This window comes from Aspergillus wentii (assembly GCF_001890725.1).
Source record: "Aspergillus wentii DTO 134E9 unplaced genomic scaffold ASPWEscaffold_3, whole genome shotgun sequence".
NCBI classification, from domain to species: Eukaryota; Fungi; Ascomycota; class Eurotiomycetes; order Eurotiales; family Aspergillaceae; genus Aspergillus; species Aspergillus wentii.
The window spans coordinates 454,219-479,337 of record NW_024467834.1 but is presented as its reverse complement, the minus strand read 5'-3'; the positions used below and the strand labels follow the sequence as shown (position 1 = coordinate 479,337).

At 48.9% G+C, this 25,119-nt stretch overlaps 12 protein-coding genes across 12 annotated transcripts; 2 read left to right on the top strand and 10 right to left on the bottom strand.

Moving 5' to 3' along the window:
* Positions 1-272: 272 nt before the first annotated feature.
* On the bottom strand, positions 273-2,142 carry ASPWEDRAFT_38057 (putative amino acid transporter). The gene is made up of 6 exons (XM_040834821.1): positions 1,875-2,142; positions 1,422-1,826; positions 1,226-1,369; positions 762-1,174; positions 566-709; positions 273-518 (listed from the first exon to the last, which is right to left on the bottom strand). Exons 1-6 carry the CDS (start codon positions 2,026-2,028, stop codon positions 432-434), a joined length of 1,347 nt encoding a protein of 448 aa, XP_040690156.1. The 5' UTR covers positions 2,029-2,142; the 3' UTR covers positions 273-431.
* Positions 2,143-5,181: 3,039 nt separating this feature from the next.
* On the bottom strand, positions 5,182-6,410 carry ASPWEDRAFT_25946 (uncharacterized protein; the record flags this gene model as incomplete). The annotated part of the gene is made up of 3 exons (XM_040832790.1): positions 5,182-5,537; positions 5,797-5,877; positions 6,056-6,410. 3 exons carry the CDS (start codon positions 6,408-6,410, stop codon positions 5,182-5,184), a joined length of 792 nt encoding a protein of 263 aa, XP_040690155.1.
* Positions 6,411-6,954: 544 nt separating this feature from the next.
* On the bottom strand, positions 6,955-7,724 carry ASPWEDRAFT_181481 (uncharacterized protein). Its single transcript, XM_040831878.1, has 2 exons — positions 7,570-7,724; positions 6,955-7,510 (listed from the first exon to the last, which is right to left on the bottom strand). The coding sequence occupies exon 2, from the start codon at positions 7,505-7,507 to the stop codon at positions 7,094-7,096; it is 414 nt and encodes a 137-aa protein (XP_040690154.1). The 5' UTR covers positions 7,508-7,510; positions 7,570-7,724; the 3' UTR covers positions 6,955-7,093.
* Positions 7,725-9,159: 1,435 nt separating this feature from the next.
* On the bottom strand, positions 9,160-10,932 carry ASPWEDRAFT_38053 (DUF3712 domain-containing protein). The gene is made up of 4 exons (XM_040834820.1): positions 10,533-10,932; positions 10,062-10,486; positions 9,890-10,014; positions 9,160-9,844 (listed from the first exon to the last, which is right to left on the bottom strand). The coding sequence occupies exons 1-4, from the start codon at positions 10,781-10,783 to the stop codon at positions 9,389-9,391; spliced, it is 1,257 nt and encodes a 418-aa protein (XP_040690153.1). The 5' UTR covers positions 10,784-10,932; the 3' UTR covers positions 9,160-9,388.
* Positions 10,933-11,923: 991 nt separating this feature from the next.
* ASPWEDRAFT_169992 (oxygenase MpaB family protein) lies at positions 11,924-12,799 on the top strand (the record flags this gene model as incomplete). Its single annotated transcript, XM_040830551.1, has 1 exon — positions 11,924-12,799. The coding sequence occupies one exon, from the start codon at positions 11,924-11,926 to the stop codon at positions 12,797-12,799; it is 876 nt and encodes a 291-aa protein (XP_040690152.1).
* A 133-nt stretch (positions 12,800-12,932) lies between these two features.
* Positions 12,933-13,786, bottom strand: ASPWEDRAFT_151903 (uncharacterized protein; the record flags this gene model as incomplete). The annotated part of the gene is made up of 2 exons (XM_040829616.1): positions 13,043-13,786; positions 12,933-12,989 (listed from the first exon to the last, which is right to left on the bottom strand). Exons 1-2 carry the CDS (start codon positions 13,403-13,405, stop codon positions 12,933-12,935), a joined length of 420 nt encoding a protein of 139 aa, XP_040690151.1. The 5' UTR covers positions 13,406-13,786.
* A 344-nt stretch (positions 13,787-14,130) lies between these two features.
* Positions 14,131-15,856, bottom strand: ASPWEDRAFT_38049 (uncharacterized protein). The gene is made up of 4 exons (XM_040834819.1): positions 15,535-15,856; positions 15,204-15,472; positions 15,066-15,100; positions 14,131-15,014 (listed from the first exon to the last, which is right to left on the bottom strand). The coding sequence occupies exons 2-4, from the start codon at positions 15,411-15,413 to the stop codon at positions 14,561-14,563; spliced, it is 699 nt and encodes a 232-aa protein (XP_040690149.1). The 5' UTR covers positions 15,414-15,472; positions 15,535-15,856; the 3' UTR covers positions 14,131-14,560.
* ASPWEDRAFT_169989 (uncharacterized protein) lies at positions 15,444-15,771 on the bottom strand (the record flags this gene model as incomplete). The annotated part of the gene is made up of 2 exons (XM_040830550.1): positions 15,444-15,472; positions 15,582-15,771. The coding sequence occupies 2 exons, from the start codon at positions 15,769-15,771 to the stop codon at positions 15,444-15,446; spliced, it is 219 nt and encodes a 72-aa protein (XP_040690150.1).
* A 90-nt stretch (positions 15,857-15,946) lies between the features above and the next one.
* Positions 15,947-16,930, bottom strand: ASPWEDRAFT_38047 (CsbD family protein). Its single transcript, XM_040834818.1, has 2 exons — positions 16,613-16,930; positions 15,947-16,548 (listed from the first exon to the last, which is right to left on the bottom strand). Exons 1-2 carry the CDS (start codon positions 16,703-16,705, stop codon positions 16,135-16,137), a joined length of 507 nt encoding a protein of 168 aa, XP_040690148.1. The 5' UTR covers positions 16,706-16,930; the 3' UTR covers positions 15,947-16,134.
* A 338-nt stretch (positions 16,931-17,268) lies between these two features.
* ASPWEDRAFT_109135 (indoleamine 2,3-dioxygenase) lies at positions 17,269-18,794 on the bottom strand (the record flags this gene model as incomplete). The annotated part of the gene is made up of 2 exons (XM_040828056.1): positions 17,269-18,450; positions 18,504-18,794. 2 exons carry the CDS (start codon positions 18,792-18,794, stop codon positions 17,269-17,271), a joined length of 1,473 nt encoding a protein of 490 aa, XP_040690147.1.
* Positions 18,795-20,351: 1,557 nt separating this feature from the next.
* On the bottom strand, positions 20,352-22,422 carry ASPWEDRAFT_38045 (IscS subfamily cysteine desulfurase). The gene is made up of 2 exons (XM_040834817.1): positions 21,123-22,422; positions 20,352-20,900 (listed from the first exon to the last, which is right to left on the bottom strand). Exons 1-2 carry the CDS (start codon positions 22,245-22,247, stop codon positions 20,478-20,480), a joined length of 1,548 nt encoding a protein of 515 aa, XP_040690146.1. The 5' UTR covers positions 22,248-22,422; the 3' UTR covers positions 20,352-20,477.
* Positions 22,423-23,398: 976 nt separating this feature from the next.
* ASPWEDRAFT_38043 (amphiphysin) lies at positions 23,399-24,933 on the top strand. The gene is made up of 2 exons (XM_040834816.1): positions 23,399-23,763; positions 23,834-24,933. Exons 1-2 carry the CDS (start codon positions 23,580-23,582, stop codon positions 24,868-24,870), a joined length of 1,221 nt encoding a protein of 406 aa, XP_040690145.1. The 5' UTR covers positions 23,399-23,579; the 3' UTR covers positions 24,871-24,933.
* The last annotated feature ends 186 nt before the right edge of the window (positions 24,934-25,119 follow it).

Genomic DNA, 25,119 nt, shown 5'->3' with positions numbered 1-25,119 from the left:
GCGGATTGTAGATTGTGGACTCACCGCTATATCGGGGTCAGCTGGATTGGTGGTGCAGTGGTTGTTTTGCGTGATGTAAGGGTTGAGCATGAGGAATGTTAGTACTACATACTCTGCAGGTCAGTCAGGGCAAGCATGTTTGTCTGACTGTTGAGTAAGGTAGCGGGTAAATTTCGGTCAGTTCAGGGCAACTGATCGGGTCATTTGATATTCGATCGGAGGGAATCCTACAGGCTATACTGAGAATACCATATAGTTATCAAACAAAAGTACTCTAAAGTAATTGAGGTGATCATTCATCTAATACGCTAATGCAACAATAATAAATACAGATAGGTATCCAAGTCCAGCTCAAGATATGCATCCGAAATTTCGTTTGTTTCATTCCAACATGCATGAGATGAGATAGCATATAGTATGCTGTAGAGTGCTTATGTGGAATTGTCCGCGCAGGTCCAGCTGGCACTGCTGGCGTTGTCGTGGATGGATTTTCCAGAGACGTAGAGGCCGAGACCGCACTGTTTTTATTAGTTTGGATATTTGAAATGGGTGATGGAAGGCTTACAATAGCGCAGGCAATGCCGAGGATGATCACGTTGACGATGGTGAGGAAGATCTTGCGTGGCGAGGAAAAGTATTCGCCCTTGTTCATGATGAACCAGAGGATGGCAGGGAGACCGTAACTGAACCAGCTGCCGAAGAGGGAGCTCTATATGATATTAGCATGAAGATTTTTCCGGATACGATAGGGTGAGACATACAATCAAACTGAGCAGGTCGTTGAACACCGGAATCGACTCGGCGATAATCCACGCCACAGTCCAGATACTCAACGCAATACCGACCCACGAACCAACAGAGAGCAAACTGTTGTTGTGCATGTGGTCCGAGCCACGGAAGATACGGACGTAGATGAACTTGCAAGCCACATGCCCGAAGACAACACCGGCGATGACGACAGTCGGGATGGCAAGACCGTAGGCAACCTTTTTCATCAACGGGCCGGCGGAAGAGAGAGCGGGCGATTTCACGTCCGGTCCGGCGTAGCGGTAGATGACTACCGCAGTGATGATGTACATGGTTGTATCGGTGACTTGCAGCATGGCGAGGGACTTGGGGAAGTCGCGGGGGTCTTGCATTTCGGAGATGAAGCCGAAGAAGGCGACGTGGGCGACTATTCCTCATTAGTGTTGTCGTGTATAAACCGGAGACTTTGAAAACATACTGAAAGCAAAGACAATGTTGGTGACGGCCAGGAATCCTTCAGCAAAGGAGACATTGGTGGTGACGTCGACTTCGACGTGGTCTGGAGCCTGGACTCCAATAGCGATCATGGTGACGAGGGTAGCAATCATAATCGAGATGCAGGCTAGAGAGGTCAGGTTAGCATAAATAGGTAGACATAATAGGCGAGAACATACAAGCAAGAGACATCCAGTACACCTTGGCCATGGTGCGCGGCAAAGCACCGATGCAGCTCACAATCAGCCCAATCACACCAAAGACAATCGTGCAGGTACCATGGCCGGTGATGGTGTTGAACAGCACGGTAAAGGTGAGAATGTGACTCGACATGAGGAAAATGAGAAACAGCAGCTGGCAGACACCGACGAACTCGCGCCCGAACGGACCCATAAGCATCTCACCAGCGTCGGCCATGCTGTGGATGTGGGGGAATCGCTGCTTGAACTGGCCGATGACATAGCCTGTGTACCAGGAGATGCCGGAGAGGCCGAGAATGAGGATGATGGAGGGAACAATGCCGAGTGTGGCCATGGCGGAGGGGAGAGAGAGAATGCCCAGCGAGATGTTTTCAGCGATCATCACTGCATGTTGTTAATTTCTGTATTCTGTATAGACGTGCAGAGACATACGCATGCCGCAGTTCCACCAGGTCATGGTGCGATATTTGACCTCAGCACACTCCTCATTTCCAAAAGGATCCTCATCGCGAGCATCGTCGAGGTTGACCTTTTTTTCGTCGTCAGGGTGGTCATTGTAGACGGGATCAATTTGTGGTGTCGACATGGTGTAGAGAGTTGTCAAAAAGAATAGTGTCGAGAAGAGAAGGAAAAAAGGGCGGGACCCAGGCAGATAATAAACGAGCGAGTCTCCATGGAACCAGCAAACGACGCTACCCCAGAAACTGGAGAACCATTACGTACAAAGTTAGTGATAAGATATTTATTATTTTTATTATTATTTATGATTCCAGCTGCTCCACTTTTGCTCCGTTTGGGCAGCCAGAATGACTATCCCGCAAGGGCTGCGATGCGGCAGTTTCAGACAAGCCTTCAGAGGGCAACTGCATGGAACGTTCTACTGTCGCGGGCACATGGCAGGGTGCCTTTAGTCGCTCGTGTACGTGTCCCGATGAAGGCTCCTGCCTTGCTGTTTCTGGTAATCCCCGACGATCCCTAGCATCGATGATATCGACGTTATGGACGAGTACACCGAGAAGGGTCTGCATCATACTCCAGCTGACATTAATCTGTCTATCTATGGATATCCTCGTCTCCACCGACAGAACACAGACACCGTTCCATCGTGTCACCCATATCCCATATCCGGTTCTCCCGTCCGACACTCCTCAGCACACGCCAATGAGGCATTTCCTTACGTATCTCTATTCGCTCTCCACAAAACGGTGGAGGTGATTCTTTTCCTGTTCCATCCAGAATTACCCCGTAGTACCTTGTTGTCCCCGCAATGTTCGTGCGGGGATTCCGGGGCCTGACCTGGACGCTGTTGGGATTGGAACGTGGACCTGGTTTGTTGATGTCAAGAGGGATTATTCAATTCTTGTTATGTTTACTCTATCTCGAGCATCGATTAGTCTATACGGAATCTACCTAGAGTCTATACCGATGTCTTCTGATATGTTGATATAAACTGGCCCCAGCGTATCTACTGGAGTATCATTCATAGATAGATCCTCACCGATTATACCATGATATTTCTCACTGATAACCTTCCAGCACTTCCTATCTACATCTTCAAACACTCTCGGAACCGGGCCGGTGTTGGCTTGCAGGCTCCACGGCAGTACCCGGCATCTAGCCGGTGCAGATCGTCTAATGTGGCGTTTCAGACTGGAGGCAATTGCATTGTGCTTATTCTATGATGTATGTAGATAGAAGATAGATGTAGCTGATGTAGATATGATGTATGGAGATACAATTGAATAGTAACTATGAATGCTGATATTGAATTGATTGAAGAATGAGTGACAGTTGGTTGCCAGTTCAAGTTGCCACCGAGGCCAAGTGGAGCCAAAAGTGGATTCTTCTCGCCCGTTTCCAGAAGCTCTAGTCCAGACTCCATCACAGTCGAGTTGATATTTTCACCATCCAGCAAGAATATTAATATATCATCAGTAGCTATCTGTTAGAATAAATAACCATATATATATATATATATCAGCATCTGAATCTCAATTCAATTGAATTGAAATTCACTGGAAGATGCATGGAATATCCAGTCCGGCTCGCTAGCCCGACTATGACTAACACATTCGGCCTCCTTCACCTTTCCGGACTCGGTCTCTCTTACTCCAATTCAATCCAATTGGTCTTTGGATAATATCCCGTATCCTTAACCAAATCTTCATCCGGTGAAGGCAAACCGTCAAAGCCATTCACGGGTTTTCATTTCCATCTTCATCCACCCGGTGGCGGACGGATTGACATGGCAAAATGAGATTGATGATACCCTTACCGGCCCGGTTCCGGGTCCCGACACTTCCTCTTGTCTGTCTCTCTTTTATCTTTCCTTTTTGTATGCTTGGTATTCCACCTTCGGTTCGGGAATTTCAAAAACTGTTGCCTCCCAGCCAAGAAACGTCGCCTGTGGTATTTCTTCGGCCTTTTCCCATCGAGTCCAAAAAAGAGTTCTGCTCTCAGCCTCTCTCGGTTCTGCTGACTGGCGGATCCGCCCGCTTAGCTGCGGCGGCGTTGTGTTGCAGTGCAGAATTTTCACAGCCGTCGGCGACTCTCCGTCGGTCTCCATCGCACAAGCATAATGTCCGTCTTCAGTTGCGACTGAGGTGCCTGTCTGAGCTCTTTGGGTTGGATAAACCGACCATCGGTGTCTGGCGCTTTGGAATTGCTCGTACCTCAACCGGTGTCGGCGTGGCAGATAGAGACTGCTGGTCAGTTCATGATGTCTTGGCGGATGTCTTAGTCAAGACGAGGCATCATGGCGAGTTGAACTGAGTCGAAGCGATATTGTCTTCTTCACTTGGCAACTGGCATATTCGACTCTGGATAGCATTGGCGTTGGCATTGGCAGTGGCAGTGGCATATGCTGTAGGCGAGTTCCGCGTAATTCCAATATCGGCTGTAGCCATCATAGTAGAAGACAGCATACACTGGACCAACCGAACCCATTCCGTCAAGAACACTCCATCATTCCTCCAAGACCCTGAACGATAAACGAGGATCTTATACCTGCAATCAAATCAGTGATCCGTGCGTGTCAGCAACCCATCTATCCTCATACGATAGATACATGATGCATCATATGATCAGTGCAGCCAGCACCGATAACCCCCGCATGACATGCATAGCCCTGTGCATATTGCATTAAAATCAATTCATTTAAGAATCTCAATTGAACAGAGAGATGATAGATGGAGGGGTTTTAAGAACGAAAAGAAAAGAAAAAGAGGGGAGCAAGGTCGGGATCTGCATCCGATCGGGACCAGGACCCGAGTGAGGTCGGGATGGGATGCGAGTCGTTCGTTAGTAGTGAGGTTGGATTTAAGTGTTGATAAGATTAGATAGGAGATATTAGTTAGATATGGATGGTCTTGAGATAAAGATGCAGTATGTTTATTGTTTAGAGGCATGTCAACTATGGTGAATACATGTCAGATACCATATCATTAATCTAGATATCTTTAGAAAATACACCATCCTGTCTAAGCACTGCACCTCCAAGAACTGACATAAAACTAACTACTTATACCGAACAGCAGATAGCACTATATATCTCTTGCTTGCTAACTGCCCTAAAAGAGGTTGGTTATAAGTATTCGTTACTATGTAGTGCTACCGGTTTGAATAAAAACAAGCTTTGTATAGAATATAAGATCTAAAGAGTATGATGATCTTGAAGGCGACTAAAGAAACCCTGCAGGCTCTAATATACGAGATGCATACCAGGATTAATTGGAGGATATCACTTTGAACGAGATGACAGCCCTATCTTGTCCTCTTTTCGTCTTTTTTGTGATTCCTTAGGCTTGAGTAGCGGCCTTCGGTTTCTATTCTTCTGAATATATATCGCGCTGAGAGATCTGTGGCTGATACCAACACAGCCCACAACCGCATACGAATCGGGCCTGTCGAGTCGACGCCCAAATAACTGTTCCCGTTGTCGTGATGATGTGGTAGTAGCCCTGGTAGCAGTGTCGGTGCAGTCGACGTTGTCGCCGCAGAGTTGGTTTGCTGGGAGGGATTGAGCTGTGGTGGTGACCAGGCGAGGAGGGCTTTGTGATGCGTTTCTATAGAGTAGATGGGTGGATGGAAGTCGTACTAGATACTAGTAAGATATGATAGTTGAAGAATGGCCATCTACGATAAGATATTCATGCTTATATACTAGTATAGCTATATCTGGCGAGTTTCTCAGTATCAAGACGCAAGGATACAATTGCCGGCAATGGTCGTAGCCTGTCCACTCCACTCCAGAATTCAGTTCCAACGTTACATTGACAGTTGAATGCCTGATTGATTTTATAGAAATGGACCGCCCACCTTGTAGACATTACTTTATGCAATTGCAGTTACATACCACTCTGGGTAACTGTATTTGGGAATGCTAATGCCTCGTGTGAGCAGTTATATATCCAATTTACTGGATGTAATTCTATACCTGCAACTGTACATACAGGTGGTCTGGAATAGCCTTTCACCGCGCTTATTTAGTATGTTAGAGCACATATATCATGATTCAAGAGATATCAGGATCATTTCCATCAGTCATAATCAAGATTCAGCCACGCATCTGATAGACGAAGATACAGCCAGATATACAGGATACTAACACCCACCCTTCTGTCTCGCCTCTCCATTACTGTCATCATCAACAACAACCGTATACTTGTACCCAAAATCCCCACAAAGCCTAAGGAACCCGCCCAGCCGATCCTGCTGCAACACGCAGTTTATCTCGCCATGTCTGCCCTCACAGGTGCCTCCATTGGCCTGGTCGCATACGTTGCCTTCATTATAAAGGTTGCGCATGCACGCGAAAGTGACATCTCCGCCCTTGCTTTTGATGCCGAATCGTCCCTCGCAGCATTTTTGGGCGCAGTCGAGGTTATCTTCGCAGGCTTGGCCGGCTTTGAGTTCGGCGGTGGCTGCGGCGGCCAGGGCGAGAAGGGTAAGTGTCCAATTGAGATGCATTTTCTATAGAGTCAGAGGTGAGGTGGTGTGTAGATGGCATTCATACATACTGGGTAGTAGCCAGTGGGCAGGGTTTGAAGTGGGTGATTTGAGAAAGAAGAAGGGGGTTTGAAAGGTACCCACGCCTGAAATACCTAGCATCTCAGCTAGAAATCTCCTTTCTTCAGCTAAACGCTAAAAGAAGTACTATTAGCTCTTTCAGCTGAGCTCGATCTAAGCATTGACCAATCAGAGTCCATATGAGCCATTGATCTCGATCTGCTGAAGAACCTTGCCCGTTGATCTCGGCTTCTAATTCCACTGGGACCCCTCTTATCATGGAGGAATTGAACTAAACTAGATATATAGAGATAGACAGCAAAGAAGAGACATCTGGTGTAGTCAGAATTCTTTTCCAGTGTTCTACTATAACTACGTTGGGAGGATAGAGCTTGTTTAACCTATGTTTAGTTGTGTAACAGGCAATCATAGCATTGATACAAACTAGTCTGAGTATAGTCTTCTATATTTAGAGGTTTAGTATGTATTCTCTATACTCTGGGGTATACACGTGCTCAAGCCATTCATTGATAGTGTTATTATGATAGCAAGACCATTTTCTTATCTATATTATATAGTTGCTATAGGTCTACATTCAATCAAAATGTGCATTATTCATATCGCTTTATATACAACCCATCCACCTAACACCCAGCATGCTGCTTCGCCTCTCTCAGCCCAACATCCTCCACAACCACCGAACCAGACGTATACCTCCACGACTCCCGACAGTACGTCATATAATCGTCCATCATATCCTGCTGCACCACACACGTCGAACTACCATGATACGGGGTGCACACCTCCCCAGAAACCCGCGCACAGGCAGCGGTGTTATGCTTTGTACTGCCGCAGGTACCCACGGCGTATGTGTCGCTCTTGCTGCCGAGCTTGCAGCCCAGATAGCTGCCGCGGAAGGAGTTAACGACGTGGAATTTGCCCTCATAGCAGGACTTGCTGCAGGCGATGTTGTCGCCGCAGGATTCGTCGGCTTTGAGGTATTTGGCTGTGCTGGCCGTGGCGAGGGCGAGGAGGGTGAGGGTCCATTTGAGATGCATTTTCTGGTGAGGTTAGATGGCGTTGTTTTGCTGTGGATGGTGTGGGTGAGGTCAGGTCATACCGAGGTAGTCGGGCAGGTACCTAGTGATTCGATTCTAGAGAATTGGAGAGTATGAAAGGCGATCGTTGAAAGAAACAAGCTCGAAATACCGACCACTTTATATATCAAAACAGCTGGAAATTTGCTTTTTTCCAGCCCGGGGAACGAGCAGGAACTATTGGTCGTATGTGAGGAGGTGAAAAAGCAATTATGAGTATAGACCAACCAGACCGCCAGATGAGCTTCGATCTGCATACAGCTGTTTGCCACTATAGTACGGCGCATGTACTATGTGGGGATGAAGAGCCACGGTAGATATACCTCCAATGCACAATGTGATATCACTTTCGGCGAGATTGACAGCAGGATCTGACCGCTAGTTGTGAGATGAGACATGACTAGTGCATACGTGTTTGAGGCAGTGACGGTCTTGATTACTTGTCGTGGAGTTAGCAAATGATAGTTGGTTGACAGAAGTTTCGGTGAGCTGCAGAGTAAGATATTGCAGTATGCGTAGGTAACTCATCCCTTAGGCACCAAGTCATGATTGGACAGTTGATACTTGGTTGAATAGGCAATACTTGTAGAAATGTAAGGAGTACCTCAATATGTATGCATACTTACATGACTATGCATGTGGAAATGTTGGTCTTTGGTCTATAGATATGAAAACTATGAACCCAAGGAAGCCACGGCTTTCCGTCTAAGAACAGACTCATGAGAAGCAACAATTCGGTCTATTCTACCCAATGAGATATATTCCTGAATTGCACGTTATGCACTATCCATCAGGACCTTTTTTTTTTTTTTTTTTTTTTTTTGGCATTTTACCGGGTTGATTCGATGCTAGAATATCATCCGAGCTGCTGCAATCGAGATTCATCTCGAGTCACTTCCATGATCTGATCTACTGGATGCAGGAACTGAGAAATGCTTACCATCAGACGTATCTCATATTTGCAGTCACTTGAAAGAGACTAGTTCGTGTTCGTATATGAAGTGTTTAGCAAGCTATCTATGACAGCTGGCAGCTTCACAGATGCGGATAAGCCCGATAGATCGTGTTATCTACCTCATCTTTGATAGAGTTATTTAATTAACTCTTCAGGTGTACTTTTGTCCAAGCTATGGCAATACGAAATGTGGTACCTTACATATCTAGGTACTACTAGGTACCATCCACGGGTACATCCGCACCAAAGAGATCGATGAATCAGGATATCCCAAAGGCAATTAGCTCAAATGCATCCTTCTGGATTGTTATTGACCAGCAGGACAATTATTCCAGACCAATCAATCAGCGTAAGGCTCGATCTATTGAGACCGGCATGAAAGAAAAGCATGCCGAAGTAAAAAAACCTTCCAATCAACCAGATCAAAACAAAAGCAAAACCATCAATGGTGCAGAAGCCTTACACTCGACTATCCTTCCATCCTTCTAGTCTCGATCTCAAAGTCTAGCCCGTGCATAGATAAGTCTTGTTGAGCGATCGTCGGTGGATCGAAAGGGAACGTGGAGCGGCGCTATTGAAAACTATCCATCTCGTGCATCATTCTATCCCAATGCGGAACTACCTTAATTTTGTTGAGCCACTAGAGTCTAGAGTGTGGATCGGGTTGGTTTGATCGAGATTGCAGTATGGAGTAAAGGTAGTAGTATGTACAATGTAGTATGTTACTGTATGTACTAGTATGTAGTAGTCGTACTGGCAGTGCCAGTTATTCTATGATATTCGTGTGAATATCCATCTCTTAGAGATATCATAACTATAAAGAAAAAACCCTAACGCCATGCCAATTACTCATAATCATATCAAGGCTCATATCGCCATAGTCACGGTCATATCAGCCCCTCCAACACGTCAATCATAGCCGACCTTTTCTTATCGTTATGTATGAGATCTTGTAGAGCGGAGGTGCCTCCCTCGGGCTCTGTTAGATTCAAGTTTCCGAGAATGTTGGTCCCGTTCTTGTTCAGAATGCCGTGGAGGGTATTCTTGATCAGTCCGCCAACGGGCACCCGTGCGGTCAGGGTAAGGTTCTTCATGACGTTGGTGTAGTACGGGACCAATTCTCCTTTCCAGTGGACAGATTTTCCAATCGTTTTGAGGTTGAGGTACCCGTCTTTAAGCTCGGGCTGGGATTTGAGGACTTCTTGGAGATTGTTGATGAGCACTTTGAGGTCGAGGATGCCGCGCACTGGAGTGGAGTGGTTGCCCGGTCTGAGGAAGAGGTCGTCCAGGGTTGCATTGCCGAGGAGCAAATCGCCACTATACAGATCGAGGACGGTTGTTCCCTATTCTTGTTAACGATGTTGGTGTAGCAGGGGAATGGTTCTTACAATTTCCAGTGTCAGGACGGATGGGTTAGGCAGCGTAGCATTGGCAACAAGGTTGGTTCCATCAGACCTTGCTGGCAAAAGCAGCTGAGTGTCTGCGATAGAGAAACCATCGAAACCGTTCAGAGCTACAAGAGTTAGACATGGTAAAGAATACAAAGAGGGGCTGACTAACTGGTTTGCGGGATATCCTTGTTCATCGTGACCTTGGCCTTCAACGAACCCAAATGGGCAGTTGTAGTTCCTCTAACAGACAGTCTCGCATGCTTCTCGAAGACCACGCTACTGACATACTTCTGCCATTCGACCTCGTTAAGCGGAGTAGGCTGGTCGGTGACACCGAGAGTGGTGTTACCATCAATTTTCTTCCCGTCGATGTAAAGAATTGCCCAGGTACCGTTTCCATTGTCATTATCGCGGTTCCACAGATCCAGCGCAATGTCATCGATTGGCACGGGGACACCGATTGGCAACTTCAAGGCCGACTTGATAGTGAATTTGGCAGAGTGGGGTCGCGGTTCAAGGATATCCGCCTCAGGCAGGAGCAGTACGGAATTATCAACGACACGCTGAGCGATGGCGGGGATAATGAGCAGGAAGCTGTTTTGTTAGTCTCATACTGACTGAATGGTTTGCGACAACTTACAAAATAGGCAAGAAGATGGCCAGGAAGATAATGGAGAAGAAGGTGTAGCAACACCAGAATCGAGCCCAGTGACGTCTTAAATTCTGAGTCTTTGTCCGCTGGACCTTCTCCAGCGTGATAGTGTCGGCTGTCTCGACTTCCTCGAGTGGCACACCATTCCCCTCCTGCGAGGGCAATGGGCCTCGATGGGTACCCAGCACATACTTGGCCGCTTTGGCGGGAAGAGATGGAGATGTGGGTTTTTCCTCCATGATGCCGGCCAGATATTAAAAATTATTATATATATGTATAAATATATATAAAAAAAGAACTAAGAATTATCTGGCAGGTGGCATTGCATGCCTCACGGGGGAGCCACTTGGTGTTTATAATCGGGGAGAAATTCCTGGGCTGATCAACGCGAACCTAGCGACCATGCACGAGACACGATTAGCATGCAAGGACACGGTCAAAATAAAAAGCCATTTGAAACGATCGAATAATTCGAGTTTGCCCGGAGGTACCAACCAGAAGGATTTAGCTAAGACCTTGGGCGGGGGTATCTGTTCGCTAAGAATATCGGCGATTTCAAGGGTTTGTCGGGGGTCTTTCTCCTTGTAGCGAAGCTGTTCGACAACACCAGGCCAATGTAATGACTCGTATTAATTCCAGGACCTCCCAGCTTCTGGGAATAAAACTCCGCAGATCAGCATGCAACGTGCTGATCTGCCCAGAATTGGCTTTCTATTGAACCGCGGCTTCGAGTTATTTGTTCACATGTGGGCTCGAAGCGGGGGTTAGGATGAGGATCGACAGCGACTATCGAGAGACCGCGGTTTGCTTGCCCTGGTCTGGTCTGATTTTCAGTAACGGGGTTGTCTCTAGTCGCAGTCCACTCTTCAGACTCACCCAGTGTCATGCCGTGAGACAAGTTGACAAGCTTATTTTCCCAACCGACTCCACAAAGAATGGGGAATGCAAAAAGGGAGAGGCCGAGAAGGGGGAAGCCCCGAGGCCGCGAAAACTGGGGGACGGGATGACTTCCTCATTGGGACAAAAGTATGCGGGGGACAAAGGTGAGGTTGGACAATGACGCTGGCGATGGTGAAGATAGGCGAGAGCGAAAGGACCGAGTGCCAAAGACAGGGATGGGGTGGTGGATGAGGATTGTCGAGAGCTGCGAGTCACCGGCTGCACGTTCATGTCGCACGGGTTTTTGCGATCAGCTGGCGGTTTCGTCTGCTGCAGCCCCAATATTGGTCTTTGCTTTTTTTCGACTACTTTTCTTCACCGGACTATCTGATTCTATTATTCATTCTTCTAATTATTTTCTCTTTCTACAGCCCTGTTATTTATTATTGCCCTCACGGTTGATTGTTGTCACCACATCACGAAAGGAAAAGAAAAAGAAAATGGACGAAAAAGACCAGATCTCCCAATCCTCTCAGGAACCCGCATCGGACAATGTCCCATCAGACAATGTCCCATCTGGCAATTCTCGTCTTGATGCGCTGGAAAACCTCGAAATCCTCCCTCAAATCCTGCAAGAGGGCATTCTGTTCGCAGGCTCAGGGACGGCCATTCTCCTCCAAGCCGCCATGCCCGGCATCAAGCGCAGTGAGGGCGACCACCACAAGAACCTGGCGACAGAGCTAGGCGACAACCTGCAAGCCTTCATGAGCTACATCTCGTGCTTCGTGTTTGGCACCAAAGAGGAAAAGAAGACGCTCCTCAACCTGCTGCAGAGCCATCAGCCTCCTCTCCGTGGCAGCGACAACTACGCTACCAACCCTGAGATCCAGCTGTGGGTGGCTGCGACGCTCTACGCGACCGCTACCGACTTCTACCAGCGCATCTACGGTCGTGTCAACTACCGTACGGCCGAAAAGGCCTACACCGAGTACGCTCTCCTCATCGCCTGTCTGGGGATGACACCGGGCACATGGCCTGAAACCCGGCAGGCGTTTTGGACGTACTGGGATGACCAGATTGAGAAATTGACCGTCGCGGCTGATGCGCACCAGTTCGTCAAGGACCTGCTGCATGATAAAGCCATGCCGACGTGGGTGCAGCTGATGAAGCCGCTGCTGCACGTCGCGACGATCGAGATGCTCCCACCTCGAATCCGCGAAGGATACGGGCTGAAATCGACATTCAGCACGAGGCTATTATATCGCACTTCGATGGGATTCTCGGTCGCGGCGTATCCGGCACTGCCCAAGTCAGTGCGATCGTATGCGCTCAAGTATTATCTGGAGGATTTGCGGAAGCATATGAACGTGGTTTAGAATGTATTTAGTTAATGAGTTATGTATACCCTTGTACCTTGAATTACGACATGTTTATATCTTCTACTTCTATCCTGTACGATGGAATAATAATCACATTTATCTTTATCATTTATCATAAGACATAACCATATCACTCGAAAATCGTCGACAAAATCGCACTCAGCAATTTCGAAACATCAGTCACCAGCTACACCATTAGCAAGCTACACCCATGTTCAACATAAGATCAGAAATACATACCGGAGTAGCCTCATCAATCAACGTCTCGGTGTTATTCACAAACTTCGCCGAGAGCAAGCCATGCGCATTCGTGATGATATCCTGCAACTGGTTGAGATTATCCTTCGACAGGAGATCCTTTAGATTCTGCGGCGTATCGCCACCCAGAAGGGTCGCCCCGCCTTTGATGATGACTTGGAGGTCCTCGATTGTGTCTTGGCTGAGGATATCTTTCACGCCGTCGATGATGCCGGGGAGGTCGTTGAGGAGACCACCGGTGCTTTCGGGGGCGCGGGGGACGACAGGATTGGGATTGGGATTGGGATTGGAGGCGAGAGTGAGTGTGATTGGGAGGAGGGGGAGGAGGATTTTGGAGAGATGCATTTTGATGGTTATTGGGTTGGATAGATGAGTCTACTTTCGTATACAGATACACCCTTATATACAGAGTAGCATTTCTATACAAAACACCCAGACTTGGCTGTGGAGCTAATAACCAGAACCAGATTAAAAAGGGGTCCATCCAGTCAGTCCAGCCGAGTCCAGGCTATATCAAACAAGTTGTATACGAGACATTTCAAAAGTATATTGACTATCTGGGAGACTTGGCAGGACAAACTGCCAGATCTGGTGATTCTCGATCATCTCCGATCCATGACCGTTTAATCTCGACCAGAGCGCAGTTAATTTGTCTGTCACGTTGGACGATGTGCAACCCAATCAACCTCGGTGTGTTTGTATGTATGGTGCATAATCTCACATTTCCCGTGCTCATGTGAAGTTGCCACTGTAGATATATCGTATGCAAGGTATATGAGACCTGGCCAAAGAGAACATCCCCACGTACGCATGGATGGAGAATGTGGAAATGGTTAAGCAATAATAATTAATATCGAATGGAGTCATCGTCAAAGCAGAGTTTGTCGTTGGAATTATCCCCGCATTGCCCAACCCACTCCAAAGCCGGGGTATCTGCAATCTGCAATCTGCGTTACCACCTGGGCATGTAACTATCCCCACAGTCCCTAGATACAGCCAGTGATATCGTGCAGCAAAATGCTTTTTCCCTGATGGAGTCGGTCGATCTTCGACTGTTTGGTTGTAGGCGTTGTTTATCACCTCGGACCGAAAGCTTCATACATGTGATGGTGTCACGGGGGGATTTTCGCTTTGTTTGTTGTTGTTGGGAATTGATGGGATTGGTTTGTTGTTGCGTTATTCTACAATCCATGTACTGCTAGGTCATAGCTAGACGTCAGAATCAATATGATGGAATATGGAATATGGAATATGGATACTAATTCCATATGATTCTACTCCACATCCCCATATTATGACTACGATAGTCCCCGCGGTCTAATAGTCTGGTCTGGTATGGGAAATTATCGGACTTCCCCTCTTTTTCCTACCGAGTAGATCCACTCTTATCGTCGTGCCTTGATTCATTCCTGCTATGATGCTATCCAGCGGTGTATGTATTGTACCATGTACTTTCCAATCGTTTCTCATGTATCGTATCCATCATCATAAGCCATTGTATCACAGCGCCATCGCCAATCCCAACACCCCCAATGCCCCCATTCCCCCGACTACCATCCCAGTCGGTTGAGCCGCTGCTGCCGCTCCCTGTGACGATGACGTTGTCGCCGCTGTTTCCGTTGCTGACTCCGCGGTTGTAGTACTCGGATCCGAGGAAGTAGTATCCGTCTGATAAGCCAACCCCGTCGTGGCTGTCAGGGCCCCCGCGGAAACCTGTGACCTGACCACAGCCATGTAGTTCTTTACGTCGGTGGGAAGGCTGTTATACCAGGATGGGGTTGTGCCGGCTTGGAATTCGCTGGCGAGGGCGCTGCGTTGGCTGGGATTGACGAGTTGGACGAAGACGGAGGCCGGGAGGGCGGAGATGATTTCGGGGATGAGCGATCGCGGTGGTGGGGAGATGTTGCCTAGGTTGGCGGTTTTGGTGGGCGTGCTGAAGTTGCGACTGATTGAGCTGGGTGGTGGTTAGTAGTGTTTGCATGTTGGGTGTTTGTGGAGGACGTACAGAGCGCTAGTTAAAGCTGACCAGTTGTCTTGTCTCTGGTGATGATGCAGGTTAGGAACTGCGCAGACAGTAGCCACGAGGAGAAGAATGGCCGTGAATCGCATTGTGATGGCTGGAGACGTAGAAAGACAAACTTACAGCATAGAAGATGGATATGAGCGATATAAAAGCCAGCCCATTGCACAACTCAGCCGGACACAATCTAGCGAATATACCCTGTCTAGCAGGTGTTGATCCAACCTGCTTCGAGCCTTCAAAGCAGGATAGAACAGGATATCTCCGTTCCGGATCGACAACACAAGGCGACTCCGAGATCCGAATCGACTCTCCAGCGCTTCTGGCCGTCATTTACCCTTCTTGTGATGGTCGATGACTTGTCTAGATCCCTGCGAGTTGTCCAGTCGTAGCTGTAAACCGCATTAGTCACATCCATCTGGATATACTAGTGCTATACACTATCCCAACCTACTGATATGGCCGTTCAAGTATCTCACATATTCACCCCCTATTAAATACTAAAGGGACCGATCGCCAAGTAAAACCCAGTTCGTTTCTTGCCACCATTAAGTCGATACCGTCTCTGTATGAAGAGTTCTCGTTCGCGCGCTCGTCGTTTTCGGCTTCGCTTGCGGAGGGCTTTGATTCGTTTGCGTTTTTGTCGCTTTTCGGGGGAGAGGGTGAAGAGGTTTTTGATCCAGGTGAACATGATTGAGTGTGGTGTGTATGTTTTGAGAGAGTGAAGGATGAAGACAGTTGAAGGGGGTCATTAGGCTGAATACGAGGTGTCGCACTAGTTTGCAGGGTATTTTGTGGCAGTGCAGCTTAGCTGCTACAAGGCTGCATCGATCGTAAACAATGTCGGTTCCTGGATTTGTCGGAGTGCCCAGTATACATTTAGAGTTCAATCTGTAGATCTGATATCATTGAATATACAAAGATCTACAAGAAGCACTCAAATCATATCGAAGTTCAAGTTCGAATTAATATCATACAGAGTACAGACTGTGTACGGATATCATAAATCATATAGTACATAAATCATCCTCTCTCAGCGCATCCAGAAAACAGCTTATTTACCCCCCTTAGCCTCAATATCAGCCTCAGCCCCCCTCTGTCTCGCCTTGCCCTCATCATGCTGAGCCCTCCACTTCTCCTCCTCCTCTCGATCCCCCTTCACAGCAGCCCCAATACCCCCAATCGTGCCCTGAACACGGTCACCCACGCCCTGGCCGAGATCCTTCAACTGGCCCTTGGCTTCCTGCTCCTTGCCGCTGGCATTCTGCTCAACGCCTTGCTGGCGCAGGTTCTCGCTGCCCACGAGGTTGCCCAGGGACTCCTTGGCGGATCCGACGGTTTGGTCCCACGAGCCGTTGGAGCGGGTGCTGTTGTCTTTGGCGGTCGCACCGGTGTTGGGGTCGGCGGTTACGGGACCGAGTTTGGCGTGGGGAGCTTCGCCTTTTTGGGTTGTGTCTTGGGTTTGGTTCTGGGGGTTGTTAGTATACTGTGCTGATTGTTGATGGTTGATGGGGGTGGGGATGATGTCGTACCTCTGTGGTAGAAGTGCTGCCGGTTACGCTGCCCACGGCACGCTGGGCCATGCCGGTGGCAGAGTCAACGTAGGACTTGACGGTGTCAGGCATGATGGTTGTGGTTGTAGGTTGTTATGGATGATTGTTTGACGATATTGTAAACGTAGTAAGATATTCTTGAAGGATGGAAAGTCTTGAAGGATGTCTTGATGATTGTGACTTAATTGAGAATGAATGCCAAAAACAATGACCAGAAGACGTTTATATAGATGGACTGTCCCTGGGCCTGGATGAATGACATCACCCATGATGTAACGCCACGTGACACGTCTGGCTTGGTTCGTCCCAGTATTCGACATCATCATTTTCTGGTTCTGATTATCGCAATCAGATAGATGACGCATTTTGTGAATCGTATTGCGTCACACTACGAATGCTATGCGATGGATTCAGGGGTTTATTGGCACAAAATGCAATTCAGGTTCAATTCGTCAATCACATGGAGGCGTCTGCGTCCGATCTATGACATAGTAGTTGTCTAGGCTAACGCCGTAATAATAATAATGATAATAATAATAATCATGCTCGCTTGAAATGCAAGAGAAAGCAATCGGGCTAAGGAATTTCAAACGCTGAAAATCAAAGATATCGTTGCATCCGTATATGGTGTGCAATCACCAATGACAGATACCTCCTTCACTATCATCCGCTGCCCATGTTCCTGATAATCCTACCACCTCCAGGTGGCCGTCAGGGTGTTCGCTCATCTTGCTCAGCGCTACGAAACTGGACTCTGCTGGTCCGTTGCTGAGCAGGCGTCGAGCCCATGCGTCAATGGCTGGTTCTCCGGTCTCGTCGCGGGCTTGCTTCAAGAATGGAATCAGGGCTGTTCCTCCAGTGCCGCGGAGGTTCTTCTTCTCTGACTTGGCGTCACTGTGTCGAGCCGTCGCCAGGTTGACGGCTTGTGTGGGTCGTCGTGGGCTACTAGACCGGGCGCTTCCTCGTGACTCGCGGGATTGGATGATTATGTATCGTGAAACGATCTGGATGTGCTTGTCGCGCATAGTCCGGAGCATAGAAAGACAGGCATCGTAGGCAATGCAAAGTGCCTTGTCCGAGCGTCGAGCTTCAACGTATAACCGGATATTGGCGACAGCGGACACGTGCTCCAGGAACCGACGGTGAGGGCCGGGCATGTATGAGCGCATTTCCTGGATGAATCCATGACGCGGAGGACCGGGGACCCCTTCCTTCTCATCTTTCAACGGAGTACTACTAGGGGCTTTTTCACCCGTAGGCCGATGCTCGATCCCCAATGCAATGTCGAAGAACTGGATGAGAGAACTCTGAGCATTGCTACCGCCACCATACTGGCGGTAGTCGGGCTTTCCGCTTCCATCGTCATAGTTCAAGCCATTCGGTAATCCAGCATCTCCCATGTTCTTGCTACCGGCGAGGAATGGTCGAATCCGGTTGTAGAAGATGTAAGGGTCGCAGTTTTCGTACATCCGTTCCAGCAATGTCACGATGTCATCCAACATCTCCGCCAGCCTTTGTAAGCACTCAGTCACGACTCGGCTATTGCCATCACGGGCTGCACTAATAGCTTGCAGCATAAGAGGAATCGAGGGGCCTCCACGAGCTTCAATAGCTACCGAGACCAGATAAAACCATTGTTCATCAATGCATCCGGTGAATGTGTTGACGCTGGCCAAGTTGGACAGGTCATCCGCCGGCTCATCTGGGAAAATAGGCTTGTAGTTCCAGAGACACACTCCGGCATAAGTAGCAACAGGGGGCAGATCCAGATGCTCGCAGACTTGGAAAAGTGGTTTGGTGAGTTGCGGGGGAATTATCTAGTCAATCGTTAATATGCTACCAGCGTGAAGAAACGCCAGAATAGGCATACCTCTGCGGGTTTGCTTCCACCCCAGACATAACCATGTAACATAAACACCAACACGACGTAAGCTCTTCTCCACTCGCTTTCAGACTGGAGGTATGATGCGTCAAGCAGGGGCAAGCGGTCCACTGTCTCACGCACTCGCTTGCTGAGAATCAGTGCTTGAAGGTTGGAAACAATAGCCTCCCACTTGGCGAAGTAGGGGTCAGGCAGTATATCGAGGGGCGGTTCTGACGGAAGGAAGCCAAGGTCTGGCGAAATGCCGTAGTCCGCCAACGCCGGAACAGGGGGAAGCATGGTGAATGGAGACGAAGATACAGGCGAAGAATAAGATATAATCAAGAACAGGAAATGCAGAATCCGAGGTGGGATATACGCCACAAACAGTCAGATAAAGCTCACGTGCCCGAGAGATCCAACGGTCCCGAGAGGCGAATCTGCCAGCGATATAAGGTTTGGTTTGGAGGTTGCCGGATTTAATGGCCGGAAAGTCAACAGAGATGAGTCTGAGGTCGCCTCTCACATCAGGAGGTGGTTTGGAGAGCGACGAGTAGGCCTTTATAACCGCAATGAAGGTGGAACGCTAGTAGGCTCCAAACAGGCAGACAGCCGTGGATGACAAACGCAGAAGACACCGTCTGTCTAGTGAATGGAGGGGATGCAAGGGTAATAAGAAGATTGACAAACTGAGGGGAAGAGGGACAAGAGCCAGGAGTTATATTTCTCCTGATCTGACCGGAGGGGAACGGAAGGAAATGATCTCCCAGGATAAAAGCTCACGGAAGCCGGTTACGTTGCTGGAATTGAGAGAAATGAACTGTAAAATCCCCGCGGGTGAGCCAGGAAGAGAAAGTTTTCCTTAAGTAGATCCACCGGACGGTGATACCTGAGCAAGCAAACAGGCTGAAAGGATCTCAGCTGAAGGCTTCAGCTCGAAGATCGCGGTTAATAGCAGCAGCAAAAGAAAGAGCTAGCAGAACAATCTTCATTCACGTAGGATTAATCATTAATCAGCCCGGCGGGGGAACCAAGAAAGAGTTTTCTCAGCCATATTAACCACGGACGATGATGGTCGCAGACAGGGGCTATCAAATGATCAGACTACGGATTTTGTGGTCCGATATAGGAAGAGATCTCGTGGGTTCGACACCAGAAAGGAAAAAAAGGCGAAAATTGGGCTCATTTTGCGGTGGTTGAAACCCGGGTGGGCCAGACAAGGGACGGCAGCATATGGCGACATTGAGGCCGTTAAAGTGAACCTATTAGTTCTGGTAGTGAGGGAAGATCCAGACAACCTTGGGAGCGCTTTTAACTACAGCTGCGAGCCAGATCCACGGCCACCTGCTGCCTGAGGCCGGCCTAGCGGCTTGGCGCCATCGACAAAAATTGGCCCAGCAGTGCCGACTGAGTGAGAGCGAGAGGGGTGGGATTTAGCGAGCCTTAGCCTGAGTGCTAGAGAATGAACCGGAAGCCCGGGTGATTGGCTGGCCGCCCTCAGCGCCCCCCAACAGTGCGAATTTCGGGGCGGACGGCGGCGATTAAGCGAGAATCGAGGACTGCTCGCTCACACCCACGCCACCCCATTCGGGCCTGCGGTGAATGATCATGGCATCGTCCGGGGAATGCCTCACGGCCTGCTTAATTCAACTGCATCGATACCCGGGTCAAGTGACTTGTACATAGAGAACTAGGGACTACATCCTTAGGTCATAGTGTTTTAATCGTAGGTGCAGTATTATGGAGATTTTGTGGAGACTCGTATGGCAGAATCATTATAATTGTCTATACACTATCAAACTATCAAGATTCGTCAATCCTAACTAATTGTTGTTACATGTCAATTTCAACGCCTTCCCACAGTTGATATCTTCAAATGGAAAAACCTGTCATCCAGCGGGGTTTCGAGAGAAATAAATGACTGACTACCCGCCTGGCTGCCATCCTCCAATTACGCAAAAAGAACAAGAAAACACAATCATTTTAATGCTGACTCCACTCGATCGTGTTCAGGTCAATACCCTCCTGCACCAGCTCCCACAAGGGGCTCAGCTCTCTCAGGAAGTGCACACGGTCCTGCACAGCCTTGAGCACATAATCAATCTCGCTGTCCGATGTGAATCGTCCAATTCCGAATCGAATGCTACTGTGGGCGCTCTCATCACTGCTTCCCAGGGCGCGGAGAACGTAGCTGGGCTCCAGCGAGGCAGAGGTACAGGCACTGCCAGACGACAGAGCAATGTCCTTCAGGGCCATGAGGAGGGACTCGCCCTCAATGTAGGCAAACGAGACGTTCACACAGCCGGGGTAATGGGCGTCAGGGTCGCCATTAAGAGCGGTGTGTTCCATGGACAGAAGGCCCTCAGACAGGCGCTTCGAAAGTCGGCTGATGTGCTTGGTGTCATACTGTTGGAACTGATTAGCAACCGGATCTAATCCAAATAGAACACGAGAGCATAATGAAGGGCAAAACCGGCGGCTCATTACCCCTGCTATGAACATCACAGAGCCACGACAACATACCAAATGGTATGCAGCTACCGCCATGGAACTCGAGGATAATTGCAGTATATAATCATCGCCGGAAAGGGAATGGGGTGAAAAACAAATCATGTTGAATCAGCTTACCTCATATTCTTGACTAGCGAGGCGGCAGGCCTCGCCAAAGCCGACCACAAGATGGGGAGCGAGGGTGCCACTACGCAAACCTCTCTCTTGTCCACCTCCGGTCATGATAGGGTCAAGACGAACCCTGGGCCTACGGCGAACATAGCAGGCACCAACACCCTTGGGGCCGTAGATCTTGTGGCTGGAAATCGACATCAAGTCAATGTTGGCCTTGTTGACGTCCAGTGGGATCTTGCCCACTGCCTGAGCACCGTCGGTGTGGAAGAAGACCTTCTTGGAGCGGCAAAGCTTTCCGATCTCCTCAAGTGGTTGGATAACACCGATTTCATTGTTGACAGCCATAATACTAACGATGGCAGTCTCGGGGCGAATGGCCGCCTCGAGGTCCTCCATCCGGATTAATCCATTGTTCTGAACAGGAAGATAAGTCACTTCGTATCCCTCATCCTGAAGATGTCGGCAGCTGTCCAGGACACACTTGTGCTCGGTCTGTGTTGTGATGATGTGCTTCTTCTTGCCGGAGCGACCGAAGAATTTGGCGACACCCTTGATGCTCATGTTGTTACTCTCAGTGGCACCGCTGGTGAAGATGATCTCCTTGGGGTCCGCGCCAATTAGATTTGCGATGTGTTCTCTGGCCTGCTCGACGGCCTTCTCCGATTCCCAACCGTAAGCATGGGTTCTCGAGTGGGGGTTGCCGTAGATGCCGGTAAGGTAAGGGAGCATTGCATCGAGGACACGAGGATCGAGTGGTGTGGTTGCTTGCATGTCAAGGTAGATGGGGCGAGTGCCCTGGTCCATAACGGTGGCCTGCTTCAAGATGCCGGCGTTGGGGCTCATCGAGGTGTCTCCGGAGACGCCAGAGGCAGGGAGGTCGACCTTTCCGGGCTGCATACCGGTCTGGTTCATGAAGGCCTTCTGCTCAGCCTTAATGGCCGTGTCAACAGAGACCTGGGCATTTCCAGCCTTTGTCTCAGAGACGTATGATCGCTTCGAGGGGTTCCCAGCGCCAGTGGCGAGGACTCGTCTGGGCAAAGACGTCAAGGAGCCATGCTGGGCCGACGAAAGGCGTCGAGCATAGGCTCGAGATGCCTGTCTCAAGGCAGAAGGTGCAACGCTAGACATAGTTAAGATGACTCTGCAACTATACCATACAAACGTGGGCGGTAAGTTGATGGCAGAGATGAAACGATGACAAAAGAGGAGAAAACGAGACTACCGCAGCTGGGGAAGAAAACTTTGGATCCGGTTATCTCACGGGCTTGGCAAGTCCGAGCCCGACCGGAGATATCAGATAGTCCGGTTTATGTATTCTCCGCGGGCAACTCGGGGAATTGGATAGCACAGCGAGTAGTAGTTTTTATCATTGGTTTAGATTTAAATTGATAGATGAAGTACTCTGTAGCATAAAGAGTTATCGAAATAATGCAGTAGAATTCCGACTGCAGAAATGTGTGGCGTTTATTACTGAAGCAGTCATCTCCCTACAGGATGCTCAACCCGCGTGGAGTCCATGAAGATAATCCCCAATAGGGCTGAGAACCATCACATATCAATCAAGGCTGGCTCTGCATGATTCTTCTGATCATCGATCTATTCGACATCGTAGAACTGTGTCAAATATCGGTGAAGATGGTGGGCCAAAACCAAGATTTTGGTTCACGGCACTATCTTGTCTAGAGTTCAATAATTCAGGAGTGGAATCTTGGACATGTCTATTATTACCAAAACATCCTGGGGGAATGAAAATAATCACTCAAAGGATGATGGAATTGACAATTTGGTTATTAAAACGGAGTACTCCGAGACGCCCTGGAAGGCTGAAGAAGAAAAGAAGAAAACGAGCAAGACCCACGTTGTAGATACCCTGGTGCCTAACAAAATGTGCTAAATTCCATGGAAAGAAGATGCCGAGTCCGTTTCGGTCGATTTCCTGCGCCACAGCTGGGATCGACTCTGATCTTCTGCCAGGCAGTGCTATTCACTAATACAGAAATAACAATTACGATGATGTAGATGATAGACATGATGACATCCATGTAGCCCGAGTAGTTCAGATCAATCCTACAGCCTACATTTCCGATCCCATTCTGCTCCTCGTCATCGAGTCACTTCCCCTGGAATGCCCAACGTGAAGAGTGTCTTATGTCATAGCTCAGCCACACTGCCCAGCAGACGAACTGCAGTCTAACCGTCACCGGCCCTTAACACCTCGTTTTCTTGGGAAGAAGCGAAACATCGTCGACTAACTACAAAACTGCTCCTCCCCCCCCCCCCCGCCCATCCCCCGCCGCGAGATCCGTCGCCCTACCTGTATTTTCACCCAGTCTTTACCAGTCCCGTTACGCTCCCTCCAGATTATTTATTCTTCCTCCCTTCGACTTCTCATCGATCTGCCCTGTACGCCGATCTGTTTACCTCCACTATACTTGGCCGCCTTCGGGGACTTCCGCAGCCATGAGTTTGAAGGGTTTTCAGAAGAGCCTTGTCCGGGCGCCACAGCAGTTCAAGGCGAAATTCAGCATTGGTGAACACACCAAGGATGCAGTCTACCTTGACGCTGAGCGACGATTCAAAGAACTCGAGACGGAGACGAAGAAGCTCCACGATGAGTCTAAGAAATACTTTGATGCTATCAATGGTAGGATGCACGCCCCCTTTATGGCTCCCAACTTCCATTTTGAAACGGCACTAACTTACGATGTGAACAGGCATGTTAAGCCACCAGATCGAATTTTCAAAAGCCATGACCGAATTATACAAGCCCATCTCTGGCCGTGCCTCGGATCCCAGTTCATACACCATCGAGGGCAACCCTGAAGGTATTCAGGCTTGCGAGGAATACGAAGCGATCGTCCAGGATCTGCAGGAATCGCTTGCGCCTGAGCTAGACTTGATTAACAGTCGGATCATCAGCCCTGCGGATCAGTTGCTCGAGGTCATCAAGGTGATCCGCAAGGTCGGTGTTAAGCGGGATCATAAGCAGTTGGACTACGATCGGCATCGCGCTTCTCTCAAGAAACTGCAGGACAAGAAGGACAAGTCTATTAAGGATGAAAAGGCACTGTACAAGGCGGAAAACGATGTGGAGCAATCGACGCAGGAGTTCAACTACTACAACGACCTTCTCAAGGACGAACTACCCAAGCTCTTTGCTCTCGAGGCCGAGTTCATTCGACCACTGTTCCAGTCGTTCTACTACATGCAACTAAACGTCTTCTACACGCTGCACGAGAAGATGCAAGGAATAAATATTGGGTACTTCGACCTGACCCTGGATGTTGAAGAGGCATATGAAAAGAAGCGTGGCGATGTCAAGGAGCAGGCAGAGGCACTCACCATCGTTCACTTCAAGTCCACTGCCGGACGTCGACCGGGCTCCAAATTCAATCCCAAAGACAAGATGGCACAAGAAAACAAGACTGGCGGGCGCCAAAACGACCCCGACGTAGTCGAGAACCCTCCGCCCCCTTATACTGCCGCCGCCAGCAGCAGTTTGGCTGCCGCAGCGAAGGGCAAGCCCGCACCTCCACCACCTAAGCCCAAGCCAGCACGCTTCAACCAGGCTGTGGAGACCGTCACAGCTCTTTATGATTACGAAGCCCAAGCACATGGTGACCTCAGCTTTTCCGCAGGTGAGGTGATTCAGATCACACAACGGACAGAGAACCAAAACGAATGGTGGTCCGGCCGTGTCGACGGGAGAGAAGGCCAATTCCCAGGTAAGTCCGTCAGTAGTTCAATATGATCAAGACAATGGCTAACATGACCTCACAGCCAACTACGTTCAACTGAACTAGTATCCCTCGCAATTATTTTCGCTTCTTACCTTGTTATTCTTAATATCGCTCTTTTCCAATCTTTACTTATCACCTAGCTCGGCTTTTCGCCAGGAGTTGTGGGGTCCTTGATGCCCACCTTCTGCCTCCTCACGCGATATAATCCTCAGTCGTTGCTTTGTTGCATATGCTCAAATGAAGCTTTTTTTTTTTTTTTT